The sequence below is a fragment of the Mustela erminea genome, chromosome 14 (genome assembly GCF_009829155.1).
Source record: "Mustela erminea isolate mMusErm1 chromosome 14, mMusErm1.Pri, whole genome shotgun sequence".
Classification (NCBI taxonomy): domain Eukaryota; kingdom Metazoa; phylum Chordata; class Mammalia; order Carnivora; family Mustelidae; genus Mustela; species Mustela erminea.
Window position 1 is genome coordinate 13870129 of NC_045627.1, and position 16514 is coordinate 13886642.

At 48.9% G+C, this 16514-nt stretch overlaps 1 protein-coding gene across 1 annotated transcript in view; it reads right to left on the reverse strand.

The window, feature by feature from the left end:
• Nucleotides 1-798: 798 nt before the first annotated feature.
• The window catches only part of LOC116573602 (spermatogenesis-associated protein 31E1-like), a 683312-nt gene continuing 667596 nt past the window's right edge, over nt 799-16514 (reverse strand). Inside the window, exons 5-8 of the mRNA XM_032313766.1 lie at nt 6464-6511; nt 5664-5721; nt 5051-5111; nt 799-4798 (exon numbers count right to left, since the gene is read on the reverse strand). Of these exons, the coding sequence (XP_032169657.1) occupies nt 853-4798; nt 5051-5111; nt 5664-5721; nt 6464-6511 (4113 nt within the window). The 3' untranslated portion in view covers nt 799-852. The remainder of the gene's footprint in view (nt 4799-5050; nt 5112-5663; nt 5722-6463; nt 6512-16514) is intronic.

Sequence of the window (16514 nt, forward strand, 5' to 3'; positions counted from 1 at the left end):
GAGTGGGGTGGAAATCCTGTGGGGACAGTCCCGGGGCCTCTAACTTCTCCCCTCTGGGCTTGTAGGTGGCAGTGGGACACCAAGGGTCCTCAGTCGTCACACCAGGCATGGGCTTACCCTGACACTTGGCTTCCTTCCTGGCCTCCCACCCTAAGTACAGGGTCCCCCTGCCCACAGCCACACCCCACCCATCCCCCAGAAGGGGAAGGGGGTGCTGGTGAGAAGGCCCCTTCAGTGCCCTGGGGCTGGGCAGGCTGGTGCCTGGGGGTCTCTGTGGCACCCCACACACCCTCAGTGTTGGGAGAGAGCTCGTCCCTTGCTGCTCCGAGTGTAAGAGGGGGTGCATGGAGCTAAGATGAGATTATCTGGGGGTGAGAAGGCTCCTGGGATGGCCGTCCTCTACTCCCCACAGGATATGTGGATGGGGGCAGGATTTCTCACCTCTGCCCTCAAGGCCAGCCTTGCGTCTCCCAACTGCAGGCCCCACTCTGATCTAGGACTCTGTCTTCCTAGAGCCTGAGTGGTATTTATGCCTCAGCAGACCCTCCCTACAACCACACAAATTTCAGGTGGAAGGAAAGCAGGAGAGGATGGTCAGAGCAAGGTCCCACTCTGGGTCTTGTTCACCTTGTCGTGGAAATGGAAGGTGTGTGAGGAAGGGGACGGGGTGGACCCCAAGGTCCCTGGCCCTCCAAGGCCCCATCCTTCTGGAAACCAAAGCAGGCCTTTGGGGAGAGAAAACTCTGATCCCCTCTACCCAAGCAGGGCACACACAAAGTCCAGCACCACTCATGAGAGAAAAAACACCAAACATATATTTTCAGGAGACAAAATTGTGGCATGGGGAAGTCATTAGCACACAGAGGATGTGCTAATATGAGAAAAAATGGACTTTCTTTGCATATACTCGATTTTTTCTTGAGGGAAATCTTCCTGACCAGGAAAGATGTGTGAAGCGTTCTCTGCCTGATAGGTTGAGGCATATTTTCGAAAACTGCATGTAGGATAATGGTGAACTCGACCTGAGACACCTGCCACCATCGGCTGGTGCTGGCTGGGTCTGCCTGGGGGCCCCAGGTTCCTGGGGAGGCTTTTCCATTCACCATTCCTGTCTCTGGTCAGCTGGCTCTTGCTAGGGCAGCTATGGCCCTTGGAGGTACCTTGCTGATTGGAGGCTATTCTTCCCATCACTCTATTCTGGTCTGTAGAGGTGAAAGCCCTGTGAGGGCAAGAATGCCTATGTACTGGGGCCTGCAATTCCTTGTGCTGATACATCTCTGAGGCCCGAATTCCTTGGTGGAGTCGCAATTTTTCCACCAGGATTTGTCCCACAGCTGTCACTACCGTCTGAGTTTCGGCAGCCCTGTTGTCCATAACCGATCTGCTTCTGACTTGTACCCAGCTCGGGGCAGAAGCAGATGCAGGCTTGCCTTTTTGAAGGGGGCCTTCCAGTCCTTTGCTATTTTTATTGGGATTAAGGCACTGCAGAAAGTTCTTCATCCTTTGTCTAAAGTGGCTTTCCGGAAAAACATGTCCCTTTTCTGGTGGCATGAGCTGGAGGTATTTGCTCCCAAGGCTCTCTCCTGATCCTCTGACCTGGGGAGGGTGGCCTATCTTGCTAGCTTGGGAAGCCCTGATTGCCAACGGTTCTGCACACCTGTCTTCATTCTCTTCTGGTTTGGGTCTCTTCTGGTCCTTTCCCTCATCTGTGGTCTCATTGTTGCTCTGGCTGTCACTTGGTTCCTCAACCTTTGGTCCACAGGGCTCTTGCTGCCCCTCACTGCTTGATCCACTTGAGCTAAGGTTATGTGACACCGGGGAAGATGGTGTCTCTCCACTGGCACGTTCCATTTGGGAACAGGAGGGTGACTCTTGAGTGGTCAAGCTGTCTGCAGCAAGGACAGCATTAGTGTGAGAGTCTGGTGGGAGCACATTGGTGCCACTGTCTTCAACAAGCACACAAGTGGCAAAGTCTGGAAGGTGGAGGTCACTGGGAGAATCTTGAGGAAGCTCACTAGTGGTAGAGCCTTCAGGCTGGTTCTCCGACTCTATATTCTCTTGGAGCTCAACCTTACTAACCTTTGTTTCAAGGCTTACCTCCTCTGGATCTTGAGCAACCAACACTGTAGATGGTGAGGAGCTTTTCCTAGCACCTGGATATCCTGATATCAGATCCACATAAATGGCTGGTTTGTTGGCCAGCCCATTGGGTCTTAAGACAACTTTCCAGGCAGGGGCCTTCTTGGCCTCCATCGCCTCTGTGGCCCCTTCAGACATTGGAGTTTGGGACCTGAGCTTCATCTTCAGTGTTGCTACCATGTCTGGTGAGGCCTGACCCCCACTCTCTTTTAGCTCATTCCTGGCCATTGCTAAACTTGGACTTGGTTCCAGGTTGTCTTTCTTGGCCCCCATACCAGTCTTGCTGTGCAGGGTTCTGTTTGGGAGGCTGAGAATGGAGGCCCAAGAAGGTGAACTGCCCTCCTGTCTTGATAAAGATGTCTTTGAGGAATGATGGCCATCACCAGGTAAAGTCCTTCCCAGGGCCTGCTGGATTTGCTCACGCATGGGTGAGGGAACAGGCAGGGGACTCCCTGAAGTGGGATCAGACTTTTCAGTTATACCCTTCTCTTCTGGATGGGGCTGAGGTGGTTTCCCCAAGAACTTGTAAAATTTGGCTTTTGAGGGGGCCCCAGGTACAAAGGTGGCTGAGCATGGAAAGGGGGACTGGGGAAAAGGCAAATGTTGAGCTTCAAGTAGTTTGAGATCTATGGGCTCAACAGTTTGGAGAGGTAGGTCCCACTTACGCCTCACTCCAAAACTTATGATGTGTGTTTCCAGCTTCTGCTGAGTGTTAGGACAAAGGAAGGACAGCTCATGGGAGGTGTTTACGCAGAGCTCCTGATCCTTTAAGGGTGCTAGATTTCTGATAGCCATGTGGGGTTGGGACTTGGGAAAAGCATGGCTGGCCACAAACCAGGATCGACGCACAGTCACAGGGATCAGACCTTTACTGATCTGTCCTAATTTCCTGTGTAAATGAACCTTTAAAGTTTTTTCTATATGTTTCTTGTCTGGGCCCCTGGCTAAGTATTTTCCTGGATCACCCTCCAAGGCCCCTATTAAGGGTCTTCCAAACTCCTTCTCAGAGTTGGTTCCCAGAACCTTCACTGGGAATCTAGCTGAGATCCTGGAGAGACCTGTTGGTGTCCTCTTCAGACACTGCCATAGACCCTTACCAAAGTTCTTCTCTAGTTTGAATCTTGCTTTATACTTCCTGTGGTATCTGGACCTGGTCCTCCATGTAGCTTGGCTGCTTTTACCTTTAAACACAAAGGACCTTGAGAGCCCCTGCTCTCCCTGTGCCTGACTCATTTCCGGGGATTCATCCTGAGGCCACCTCAGTTCCAGAGACAGCTGAACCTTGTGGGGCAAGCTGCTTTGCTGTTTATCCCTGCTGAGCTTCCTCTGAAGCTGTGGCTTCTGGATATTAAAGATGACAAAGTCCCCTTGATAGGTAGAACCTGATCTGTGGGCCCGGGAGGCCTGGTGGTCCTCTAGAAGCTTGGGAGGGACTTGGCTAAAGAATTTTGGAGATCTTTTCTCCATAGTGGGTAAAGTCTTCCCCCTTCCTTGTTGCTTTGGCAACAAGGGCCACTCCAGATGTTGCATTTTAGTTGGGGTGAAGGATTGTGTCTTTTTCTGGGATGTAGCAAAAGATACCCTACTGGTCCTCCTCTGGGATGGGAGAGAAGGTGGTCTTATTGGGACAGAGGGTGCAAGGGGGACTTGGGGCTGGGGCAAGGTTAGTGTTGAGGGTTGAGTTTGGATCCCACGGTGGAACAATGGTGGGGCATGGGAAAACTGTGAAGATACTTGATCCTGGTTTAGAACTGGCAAGCAATTAGAGGTCCCATTGAATAAAACAGAGGGAGACTGTAGTGGAGAAGAGTGAGTAGAAAACAAGGCAGTGGTCACCAGGGACTCACTGTGCAGAGAGGGGAGACCCCAGAAGAGCTGGCTGCGTTTCCATTGCAAGTGGTCTTCCAAGACCTTGGGAGATGAGAACGGCTGAGGTTGGGCCAGTGGCTCTGCTTTTTTTTTCATGTTCCAGAAGGATGGCTGGGTGGTGGTGGTCTGCTCAGTACCCAGAAGCTTCCACAGAGTCCCCCAGAAGCTCACGTGGTCGTCTGGGCACCACTCTTTGAAAACTGACCCAACCTTTTCTTTCTCCTTCCAACTCTTCAGTTCTACCCTTTTGCTGATTAGTAGTTCAAGGAGCTTCTGGACATCCGGATTGACAAACGGAGGGTTATGAGTCTCTATCTGCCTGTTAGTAAGGCCACCCCAGAACGAGACATCTGGTGGGTGGCAGGACACGTGTTCTTGCTGGCACTTGTGCTGTAATGTGCCAGGCAAGAACAAGGACTTGGTACTTTCCCACCACCAGGAAAAGGAAAAAATGGGGTAGCTGGCATGGCCAAGGCCTGAGATGGCTGGAATGAGAGAGGCCCAGTTGGAATGACTTGGAAGAAAGTTCTTTCTCACTGTGTCTGGTAGGATTTTTTTAAAGTTAGTTTGCTCTTCTTGAGGTCTCACTGGCAGGGTGGAGGCCAGAGGCCGAGGGGGCCCTGTCAGTGGAGCACGAGCAGGTGATGAGGCCACGGCAGGAGGAGCGCCTTCCACAGGCTCCCTGCATGGCTGATGGGCTCCAGCTGGTGCCCCTTGGCACACCTGACCAGGGGCTGCTTGATGTAAGGACTGGTGAAAGCCCCCCTGGTCAGAGACCCTTGTCAGGTGGCTGTGGGAGACAAGAGGTGTGAGCTGTCCCTGCAGCAGCCTGGGGCCGGGAGAGGACCCCATGGCCCTCCACGCCCCACACCCACATCACAATGCTCCTGCTGTCCCTCAGCCCGGGACTTTGGTCACAATCTGTCCCATGGCTCCTCCCAGCACCCCCAAGCAGCCCCAGAGGCCGGTTCCCTGCAGCCCTGGGGGTCACACCACAGACTCGGGGAGGCCCACCCAGGGGATAAGGGGGCAGATTCATTACCTTTGCAGAAGGGAGACTAAACTGCGGAACTCTTCCAGCTCGTGCAGGCAATTTCTGCAAGCTGGAAACAGGAGACTGGGTCAAGGGGAAGGCGGGGGCCCAGGTGTCTTACAGGAGACTGGGTATAATGTCCCTTTAGGGGAAACCTTTGGGGGATTGGACTTGGAAGCCCCAAACAGCACTGTCAAAGGTCACGTGCCCACACGGTGATTACAGGGTTCATTTTTGGGATCGCTTTGTCTTTTCCAAAGTGTTTTCTCACTCATGACCTTGCTGGGGGAGGAAGGACTGCATGGCTTTACAGAGGAATCTGAGCTGAGTTGAACAGCTTGTCCACAGTGGAAGCAGGAGGTCCTGCCCCTAGTCTAGGCCCTGGGGCCCCTGCTGGGCGACACCCGTTTCCAGCCCCTCAGGGCTTTGTTCTGGTGCAGAATCTGGGAAGCCTCTGGGTGGGTTGTGATCTCCCTCCCAGGAGCCCCCAACCCGCCTCCCAGGGCTCTGTTCCCTGAGGGATGGGCTCAGGCCCTGGTGTCTTGGGAGACGGTGGGGCCGGGTTTCAGAGTAGGGGGCACAGTGTAACTGGGGCACACAGGGGTGAGTGGTGGACACTCACCTTTCAGAGTCTGGCTTCTCTGGCTTCTGTTGCTTCTCCTCCGTGGCTCGGCTTGGTACTGAGATAAGAGAACATTGGGAGGCTGGGACCCCCAGCCCAGCAGCAGGTGCTCACTGCTCATGAGTAGTGTGACTTCCTACATTTAACTAAGGGGGTGGGCGGACTGTGATTTTCTTTAGTTTTACTCATTTCCTTTTCAAAATGGATACAAATATTTCCAGTTTTCCTTCTTTGAAGAATGTACAGAAGGATATCCTATGTGAGAAGTTTGCCACTGTTCCTCTGCTCAAGAAACACACACAATACCAGACCTGGTGGCGCAACTGGACTTTTTAACATAGGACCCCACTTTTCAAAGCCAGAGCCCCACTCTAGCTGCTGCTTGGGACCTCCTGGGCTCAGTACTGCCCTCAATCAGCCCTGAAGGGGGAACATTCACCTGAAATACCTGTCCTTGGACCGTGGCTGGTGACCCAGTGCTCAGGAGCCTGACCTCCACTAGAGAGGCAGTTTTTAGCTTCTGGTCCTTGGCCACCGGTCACTGTGTTTGGGACACTGCCCTGGACCCCTCCACCACACCTGGATTCTGGCCCGAGATCTTCAGGGAGAAATCCTCGTGTCCCTCTAACCCCTGCTGAGTCTGGCTTCTCCTGGATGGATGGTGGTCTGCTCTCTCCTGAGAATACCCATTCTATTCTTTCCCATTTCAGGAGTCTCTCCAGTGACTCAGAAAAGTGGAAAGAATAATAGAAAAGAAGATAGAACCACACTCTGCTGAGTCTGGGCCGAGGGTTCCTTACCTTCCCGCTCTTCCTTTGTTTCTTGCCTGGTGGTGAGGATGGATCAGGCTGGAAATAAGAAACTAAATATACAAAGAGCCCTATCCCACATACAAGGGCAAAGATGACATTAACTGCCCAGATAATGGGACTGGAGCTCAGCCAACCATTAAAAAAGAATTCCTCAGGGAAGAGATAATTTTCCATCTCTTCCCTCATCAGACATTAATGTCTGATCGCACTGCTGCCCTCAGACAACTGAGCTCTGAGACTTAGCGTCCAACCACACTGTTGTCCTCAGACAACTGAGCCCTGGGTGTGGAGGTGCAGATACAAGCCCCAGGCCCACATCACAGAGCTATTGTCTGGTCACAAAGGGCTCCTGAGGGAGGGGGAGGGAGCCCCACCCTGTGGCTCTATCCCTCCGCCCTCCCAGGCCTCCAAGTCCCTCCCCTCAGCAGACACCAAACTCTTCTCTGTATCTATGAATCTGAGTTTCTTTTTTTTTTTTTTCCCAATTCTACATACAAGTGAAACTATATGGTATTTGTCCTTCTCTTATTTTATTTAACAAGGTATTCTCAAGGTTCTCCATGTTACCACGACCATCACCATTTCATTATTTTTTATGGCTGAATAGTATTGATGTGTGTGATATCTTTATCCATTCACCTCAGTATACATGATTCATTTAAGACTGATGTTTTTCTTATTGACTTTCTGTGTGGATGACTTTTCCATTGATGTAAACTGTTGAAGTTCTATACTGTGGGGAACCACATGTTTAATGTTTTTGATGTCACAACCTTTTTAAAATATAAATCTTTTAACTAATTATTGTAGTTTTAGTTAAACATATTATTTTTGTCTTCACTCTAGCTTTATAAATGATTGCCTTGTTTTTTTTTTTTTTTTTTTTTTTTTTTTTTGTCCACTGTCTGGTTTGTCAGGGACCAAGAAAGTCCCCACCATCAGTGGGCTCTGGATTGGAATTGCTGGGCCTGTGGTTGTCTTTGCCTTGTTTTTTTGTTGTCTGTTGTGTTGTTTGTTGTATTTGGAGAAATGGGACAAGCGGAGAGTAAGGGACCTGTGACACCCCTAGGTCTTGTTCTCGAACATTTCAAGGATTTTCAAGGTAAAGCCACCCAGTCGGGTGACAAGGTTTCCCCGGGAACACTAAAAACACTCTGCCAGTTAGAGTGGCCCACAGGGTGGCTGCCGGAAGGAACGTTTGCCTAGGCTCAGATCTATTCTACCCTGAGTGAGGTGTTCAATCTACATCGAGACCAAATACCGTACATTGTGGCCTGGTGATATCTGATAGAAGAGCCACCGTCATGGCTCAAGTCCCACCTTCCCCTGCTAAGGAAACCATCTCTCTCCCTCTAAGGCAGGTCAAAGACCAAAACCAGAACGGACAGATAAGGGGGAACCAGGGAAGAAGACCGTCCTATCCCCATCAGATGTGGAGGATGTGGAATTCCCCGTCCCCATCTGTCCCCTAAACTTGACTCTCAGTCCTGAGATGCCCTTACCAGTCCACCTCATATGCGGTTGGGGTCCACCTATGGGACCACCAAGCAGAGAGACCGCCCTGATCTTTCCCCTTTCCTCTATCCCCCTCTGCCTCCCTTTACTTCACCAGTGCTGTTGGCGCCAATGCTGCCTCTCCGTGAGTTTGCTCTACCATATGGGAGAGGGCACCCCCACCTAACCTATATCCCTTTCTCCTCTTCTAACATCTATAACTGGAAGGCCCAACACAAATCCTTTTATGTCCTCCCTCAGGATTTAATTAGTCTCTTGGAGACTGTCTTTCTTATCCACCAACCTACCTGGGTGGATATTCAACAGCTCCTTATGGCTCTCTTTAACGCAGAAGAGAGGGATCGCATCATGCGAGAAACCCGTAAGGTGAAAAGTGAAATACTTGGCAGGGACCTCGATCCCTGCCGAATGGAGGACTACTGCCTGAGGGGACCCCCCAACTGGGATCCAAACTCCAATGAAGGCAAGGAGAGCTTACATTTCTACCACCAGGCTCTACTGGCAGGCCTCCGTGCAGCTGCAAGGAGACCCATAAATTTATCTAAAACTGGTACAGTGGCTCAAGGTAAGAATGAGTCTCCAGGAGCTTTCCTAGAAAGGCTTATTGACGCCTATAAAATGTATAGTCAGATTGACCCTAGGGCACCCGAAAATCAGAGGGCAATGAATCTTGCATTTGCCAGTCAGTCAGCCCCAAGATATAAGGAGGAAACTTCAGAAAGTTGAAGGATTTGAAGGGAAGAATCTGACTGAGTTAGTGGGAATAGCAGAAAAGGTGTTTAACAACAGGGATGCACACGAGGATGAAAAGCAGACAAAAAAACTGGTTAAGGTTTTGGCATTACATGAGGAGGGGAGGAGACAGGTAGGGGATAGTAAATGGAAGGAAAAGCCTAAGCACAGAGAAGGCAGGCGGGAAGACTTAGATTCAGATCAGTGTGCTTACTGTAAGGAAAAAGGACATTGGGCCAAGGAGTGCCCCCAAAAGAAGACAGCAATGCTTGCCACCAGAGACTGAAGGGGCCATGGTTCGAACCCCCTCTCCAAACCTCAGGTAAAAATTGAAGTGGAGGGGAAATCAATTGATTTTTTGGTGGACACGTGAGCCCAATTTTCATCATTACTTAAACCTATGGGGAAACTATCTGGAGAGGAAGTCTAGGTACAAGGAGCAAATGGCACAGAGAGGCATAAATGGACAACAGAAAGGACTTTAAATTTGGCCTCAGGAGTAGTTAAACATTGATTTTTTTTCCCTTCCTAATGCCCCATATAACTTGATGGGAAGAGATCTCCTCCACAAGTTATGAGCTGGCATTCAGTTCTTGGAAGGAGACATGACTGTAACCTTGAGACAACCCACTGTAGTGCTTATGGCAGCAGTAGATGAATACCTCCTTTATGAGCCAGTCTCAAAACCAGAGGAGACAAACGGGGGGAGCCTTCTTTAAACCCTACAGGTCGAGTTTCCCTAGGTCTTGGCAGAAGGGAACCCGCCTGGCTTGGCCAGGGGACAACACCCAGTGGTGGTGCAATTAAAGGCGATGGCTATGGCTGTTCGCGTTTGGCAGTCCCCCCTCCCCCGGGGAGCAAAGGAAGGGATCAGAAAACACATTAACTGTCTCAGAGGAGATGGGATCCTGTTTCCTTGCAAATCTCCATGGAGCACACCTTTGTTGCCCATCAAAAAAGCCGAGACTGGGGAGTACCGACCTGTTTAGGACTTGCGAGAAGTTAACAAACGGGTTGTAGATATCCACCCGACGGTGCCTAACCCCTATACCCTACTCTCCCTCCTGGGCCCCAAAAGAACTGTGTATACCATCTTAGATCTCAAGGATGCATTTTTCTGCATATATTTAGCAAGGGAATCTCAGCCCCTTTTTGCTTTTGAGTGGTCCGACCCACAAGAAGGTTTCCAAGGCCAGCTCACCTGGACAAGACTTCCCCAAGGATTCAAGAATTCACCCACCATTTTTGACAAGGCCCTACATAAGGATTTGTGTGAGTACAGAACCTCCAACCCGGGAGTCACTCTGTTACAGTATGTTGATAACTTGGCTAGTAGCCGCTGAGGACTATGAGTCATGTTTGTGGGGGACGAGAGCTCTCTTACAGACTCTGCAGGAAAAAGCATATCGGGTGTCAGCAAAGAAAGCACAGCTCTGTCAGAGCCATTCCACTTATCTAGGCTTTGATCTCCACGAGGGTGTGCGTTCACTGTCTGAGTCCAGGAAACAGGTGATCACCCGATACCCCTGCCACACCATGTCCCGACAAGTGAGGGAGTTTCTTGGGACGGTGGGTTACTGTAGGCTGTGGATACCAGTGGTTAGCAGAGATTGCCTGACCTCTCTACAAACTGGCAAAAGGGGGGCTCGCTATGATAAGAGTGGACAGCTGAGGCTGAAGGAGCATTTCGGGAATTACAAACAGTCTTACTGAGTGCCCCAGCATTGGTCATCCCAGATGTTACCAAGCCCTTCCACTTGTATGTGGATGAAAAAGCAGGGGTGGCCAAAGGAGTTTTGACTCAGACTCTGGGGCCTTGGCAAAGGCCAGTAACCTATCTTAGCAAGAAACTAGATCCAGTAGCAGCTGGGTTCCCCCTTGCCTCCACATAATTGCTGCCACGGCCCTCCTGGTCAAGGGTGCAAGTAAATTGACTTTGGGTCAAAATCTCATCATAACCACCACACACGCTATCAAGGGCCTTCTCTGGGCTCCACCAGACCAATGGATGATGAACGCCTGAGTGACGGGGTATCAGGCCCTCCTCCTTAATGAACCAAGAGTGACCTTCCAGTCCCCAGCGGTGCTAAATCCAGCCACGCTGCTGCCAGAGGAGCTGGCTGATCACCCACACGACTGTGGGGAGGTCCTAACCCAAGTCACAGGAATAAGGCCGGATCTCAGAGACATTCCCCTCCCAGATGCCGAGATGACTCTGTTCACAGATGAGAGTAGCTACATGGTCAATAGAAAGAGGTATGCGGGGGCTTTGGTGGTTTCTTTTGAGCAGAAACTCTGGACAGCAGTCCTGCCACACGGAACATCGGTGCAAAAAGTGGAGCTGATTGCATTCACCAAAGCACTGCAGATAGCCTAAGGTAAAACCGCCAACATCTATATGGACAGCAGGTATGCTTTTGCTACTCTCCATATACATGTGGCTATTTATAAAGAAAGGGGCCTATTAACAGCAGAAGGAAAAGGAATTAAAAACAGAGGAGAAATATTGGCTCTCCTCTAGGCTATTTGGGACCCAAAAGAGGTGGCCATTATGCATTACCCAGGTCACCAAAAGTGGACTGATCTGATTTCAAAAGGAAACCAATTAGCAGATCAAACTGCAAAGCAAGCAGCCTGAGAAACAGTACAAGAACTGGTTACACTCCCGGCTCCAGCCCTACCAGAAAAACCAAACTATTTAGAAGAAGATTTAAAGTATTTACAAAAATGGGTTAAATTGGACTATGAAGGGAATCGGGCTAAGACTAAAGCAGGAAAAATAATTCTTCTTCGAAGACTAGATAAGAAGTTAGTAGACCAGATACATCAGGGTACTCACTTGGGGATACGCAAACTCAAGGAACTTATAGACAAGCAGTTCCAGGTTTCTAAATTAGGGTGTATGGTTCAGGATGTAGTTGATAGATGTGCTCAATGCCAGACAGTTTATGTGGGAAGAACTAAAATGGGAAGAGGGAAAAGAGAAAGAGGTAAGGAACCAGGAATTTATTGGGAAATAGATTTTACAGAAATGAAACCTGGAAAATATGGGCACAAGTATATGTTAGTTTTTGTAGATACCTTTTCAGGCTGGGTAGAGGCTTTTTCTGCCAAACATGAGATGGCAAGAGTGGTAGCCAAAAAGCTACTAGAAGAAATAATTCCTAGGTTTGGGCTGCCTCTTGCAATTGGGTCAGACAATGGCCCTGCATTTGTGAGTTCAGTCTCACAGGGATCGGCCAAGGCCATTGGCACTAATTGGAAACTACATTGTGCCTACTGGCCCCAGAGTTCCGGGCAAGTAGAGAGAATGAACCGGACTCTTAAAGAGACCTTGACAAAACTAATTCTGGAGACTGGTGGTGGATGGGTTGATCTCCTTCCTTTCACCCTCCTCAAGGCACGATGTACACCCTATTTAAACAAGGTGACCCCACTTGAAATAATGTTCAGGAGACCCCTCCCCCCCAGCTCTGTCCTCGGCTACAAGAGGTTGCCCTAGCAAAAATGACTGATAATTCTGTACTCCAGTCACTGCAGGCATTACAGTCTATTTTTTAAAAAGCCCACGCAGGGATCCGGACTGCCCACACTGGGTCAGAGACAGAGGTGGAACCACATCCTTACCAACCCAAGGACTTGGTTTGGATATGTCGCTATCAAGTGGGAAACTTAGAGCCTCGCTGGAAGGGACCATTTACTGTCATCCTGACCACCCCCATGTCAGTAAAAGTAGAAGGCATTAGGGCCTGGATTCACGCGGATCATGTCAAATGAGATGAGGACGAGGACGCCCCCCAGAGATGGAAGCCGCAGCCCACGGACCCTGCTGACCATGGACTAAAGCTAAGACTAAAAAACTTGTGAGTTTATTGTTGCTCCTATTGTTACCTGTTTATGTAAAGTATAGGCAGGAAATTAGATGAATGGAATTAGGAAAAATGCAAAAGGTCATACAAAGCGGTGAATGGCTAACTCATCAGCCGACTGTGCACTACTGTTGCTTTTGGCCCCTGCATTGTAAATGCCCTAATGTCATTTGTACAAAAGAAAATTAGAGCGATAAAATGTTAGTCTTACGGGACGCCTGGGTGGCTCAGTTGGTTAAGCAGCTGCCTTCAGCCCAGGTCATGATCCCAGCGTCCTGGGATCGAGTCCCACATCGGGCTCCTTGCTTGGCAGGGAGCCTGCTTCTCCCTCTGCCTCTACCTGTCACTCTGTCTGCCTGTGCTCGCTCTCGCTCCTCTCTCTCTGACAAATAAATAAATAAAATCTTTAAAAAAAAAGTTAGTCTTACAAGCTCAATATAAGCCCTTACAACAGGAGAACATAGAACTGGCTAAAAAGTCAAGGATTTGACTAATTTCCAAGGAAAAGGGGGGAATGTGAGGGCCTGTATGAGGGCCTCATTAGCCAGAGGAACTTACTTGCAAACCTCGGATATAGGGGTGGGCCAGACCATATGGAGACATCCAATCAGTGGGGTGTTCATATATTTACTGTGGTCAGTTGAAATTCAACTGGTCACCCATATTGCTGACCGAGCATGACTGTGCAGCTTTCCCCGTGTGTTGCAATCTCATTGGCCACCTGTGTGTGGGCTGGGCTCAACCGCCTCTTTAAAGGTTGGTTTGTGAGGCTGGATGGGTGGGAGTAGTAGTAGATGTTGGGGGTAGTCGTTGGGGTAGTCATCGGCCTCATCAGGCTCATTGTCTGGGGAGCATCGCTGTCCAGAGAATGGCCTTGTCTGGGGAGTGGCTTCGTTAGGGTCGTCGTCATAGCCTCTTTGTAAGACATGGCCCCTACCAGTCGGTTTGGTTTTCGATGCTTGGCGCAAAATAAAGCTTTGCTTGACTTTCACTTTGCATCAGCCTCGTTCCTTTGATCACGGACACTAACAATTTGTTTGGAAGAGGAATGAAAGAGAGAGAAACTGAAGCAGACCGAGCAGGGAGCCCAAGGTGGGGCTCGATCCCACAACCCTGAGATCATGACCTGAGTAGAAACCAAAAGTTGGACTCTTAAACAATTGTGCCACTGAGGTGCCTCCCTCAGTACTCTGAACACATCACACTGCTCTCTTATGGCCTGTGAAACGTGTGCTGAATAATCTGCTGGTAGCCTACTGGGTACACTTCCCTGCACATAATAAACAGGTGTTCTGCTGCTGCTTTTTATCATTAATTTTTGACATTCAAATTATAATGTGGCTTGGTTTTGGGGTCTTTGAGGTGTTTTTTATTTGTTTCTTTTTCTGATTTGAATATCCCAGTGTGGTGTTTTCTTCCTCAGGTTAGGAAAGTTTTCACCCATGATTTTTTCAAATAAGTTTTCTGCACCTTTCTGATTCTCCTCACCCTTTAGGACCTCTTTGAGTGTTATGCTGCTTGATGTCACATTAAGTTTCTTAAGTTATCTTTAACGTTTTGAATTCATTTTTCTTTTTGTTGCTCTGTTTGGGCAGCTTTGTGTTCCACCTCAGAGACTCTATCTTCTGTTTCATCCAGTCTCAGGCTGAAAACCTTTAGTGTAGTTTTCAGTTTAATTATTGTATTCGTCATTCCTGTCACTTCTGATTGGTTCTTTTGCACACTTCCTGTTACTGGTGAAGTTCTCCCTGTGCTCCTCCATTCTTCCCCCCGAGTTCCATGGGCATCTTTATGACTATCAGATAGAATTCATTACATGTAGGTTACTTATCTCAATGTCATTAACGTTTTTCTGAAGTTTTGTCTTATTCTCTTATTTGGAACATATTTTTATTTCCTCATTTTGCTTGACTTCCTGTGTTTCTATATATTTGGCAAAACAACTACTTCTTCCAGTGATGAAAAGTTGCCATGTGTGGGAGACGAACTTTCTCCCTTACCCTTGTCCTGGTTCTTAGTTGTCTCCTAACCTTTGTGATTGTCTAAATAGCCTGAATTATTTCTGATCTGTCCCCAAGACCTGTCAGTGTTCTAAGGAAAGGAATCTAATCTAACACTTTGTTTTAGGCTGATTGGAAGTCAGACACTCCGGCAGAAGCTTTTAACGTGTGCAAGTATATATAGTCTTGTGGGGTGGCAATTTCAATCCCAGTTGGACTCCAGATTGGGAGATCTGGAGGTGTCCCTGGTGACAGTTTCAAAAATCAGGGCTCTAGATAAGTGTATAAGCTCCTTTCTGGGATGTTTGGTAGAGCTGTATTGAGGCAAAGGGGATGAGCAAGGATGGTTTCTTTCTGCTTACATTCCCTGGGAGCACCTCTGTAGCCTCTAGATGTCTGGGAGACATAAAGCTTGTCCCTCAGGTTGAAGCTCCAGGGTAAGTAAAAAGGCTTTATTCACGGAAAGACAGGGGTTGTGTTTCAGCCTGCTGTCTATGCAGTGTCCTGGGGGTATTGGTCTGCCAAGAAGTGTCTTTCCATTTGTTATAGTTCCCTGGAGCTCAGGAATGCCAGCCCCCTTGGCCACCAGAGCCAAACAAATAAGGGACATTCCCTGTGCGGTTTTCACATGCCTACTGGCTTTAGCAGGGAAGCTGGTACGTGCAGGGGACAAGGCACGCCCTCTGGCTTCAGAACGAGAACAGGAAAATGCCTTGACTGCATGTACTCATCAATTTTAGCTGCGCTGCCCTATCCTAGTCCCGAGATTGGGGGCAGGGAAATGCCATGATTGTTCACACTAGTCTTCCCTTGCGGGAGTGAAGAATTGCTGCTACCACCCACTCTCTCTAGCCTCAGCAAGGTGGTGGGACCATGCTGGGACTGCCCTTCTTGGGAGGCAACAGGAATGTGCTGTGTCACAATGTGCCTACCTTGGCTAGCAGGGTAGGTGGAGAACACACAAATGGTGTCTGCCAGAGCCTTTGTCTCCAGAGAGACCCCTGACTCTTCCCTGCCCCTCGGGCAGATACGCTCAGATGAACAAATGAATTTTCTTGCCATACAGTCTAGACACCTTAACAGGGGGAGGTGAACCATGAGAGACTATGGACTCTGAAAAACGACCTGAGGGTCGTGAAGGGGTGGGGGAGTGGGAGGTTGGGGGAAACCAGGTGTTGGGTATTAGGGAAGGCATGTATTGCCTGGAGCACTGGGTGTGGTGCAAAAACAATGAATACTGTTACATTGAAAAGAAATAAAAAAAAAATAAATTTTCCACATCAAAAAAAAAAAAAAAAAAGTGTTGCTTTTGAGTAGGATCCCAGGATGAGTGAGACCAAACATGAGCTCTTTAGAAGGAGAACCTCAGTTTCCTATAGTACTTTGGATCCCTCATCTCCCTTGGTTTTTTAAGCCAGGCATCTCTGGGGGAACTCATCTCTCTGGTGCAGATCCCAAGTGTTGGACTGCCTGATATGAGGCACCAACTCCTCACTTTTCCAGAGGAAGCACCAGACTGGTGAGACCCCTCCCTATTGCGTGCTGGGCTCTGGGGCCTGAGTTTTTTGTGAAGACCAAATCTCTGCCTCTCTTACCTGCCTCAATGACATTCTTTTATCCGTTGATTGTCATCCAGATTTCAGATCTTTTTCACAGGGGAATGATCCGTATGTAGCTGTAGATTTGATGTGTTTATGTTTATGGGAGATCAGTTCAGGATCTTCCTTTGCTGCCATCTTGAATCCCTTTCCAGAATACATTTTGATAGTGTTTTATCAGACGAGATAGTCCCTTTTCATACTACTTACTCAGCATCTAACAGGTGTATTATGTAATGGATTTTTCCTAAAGTAATTGCTCAAATCTATGAAATGGTATTAGTTTTACTCTTCCTGACCTGTTCTGACCTTTAAACTCTCTGAG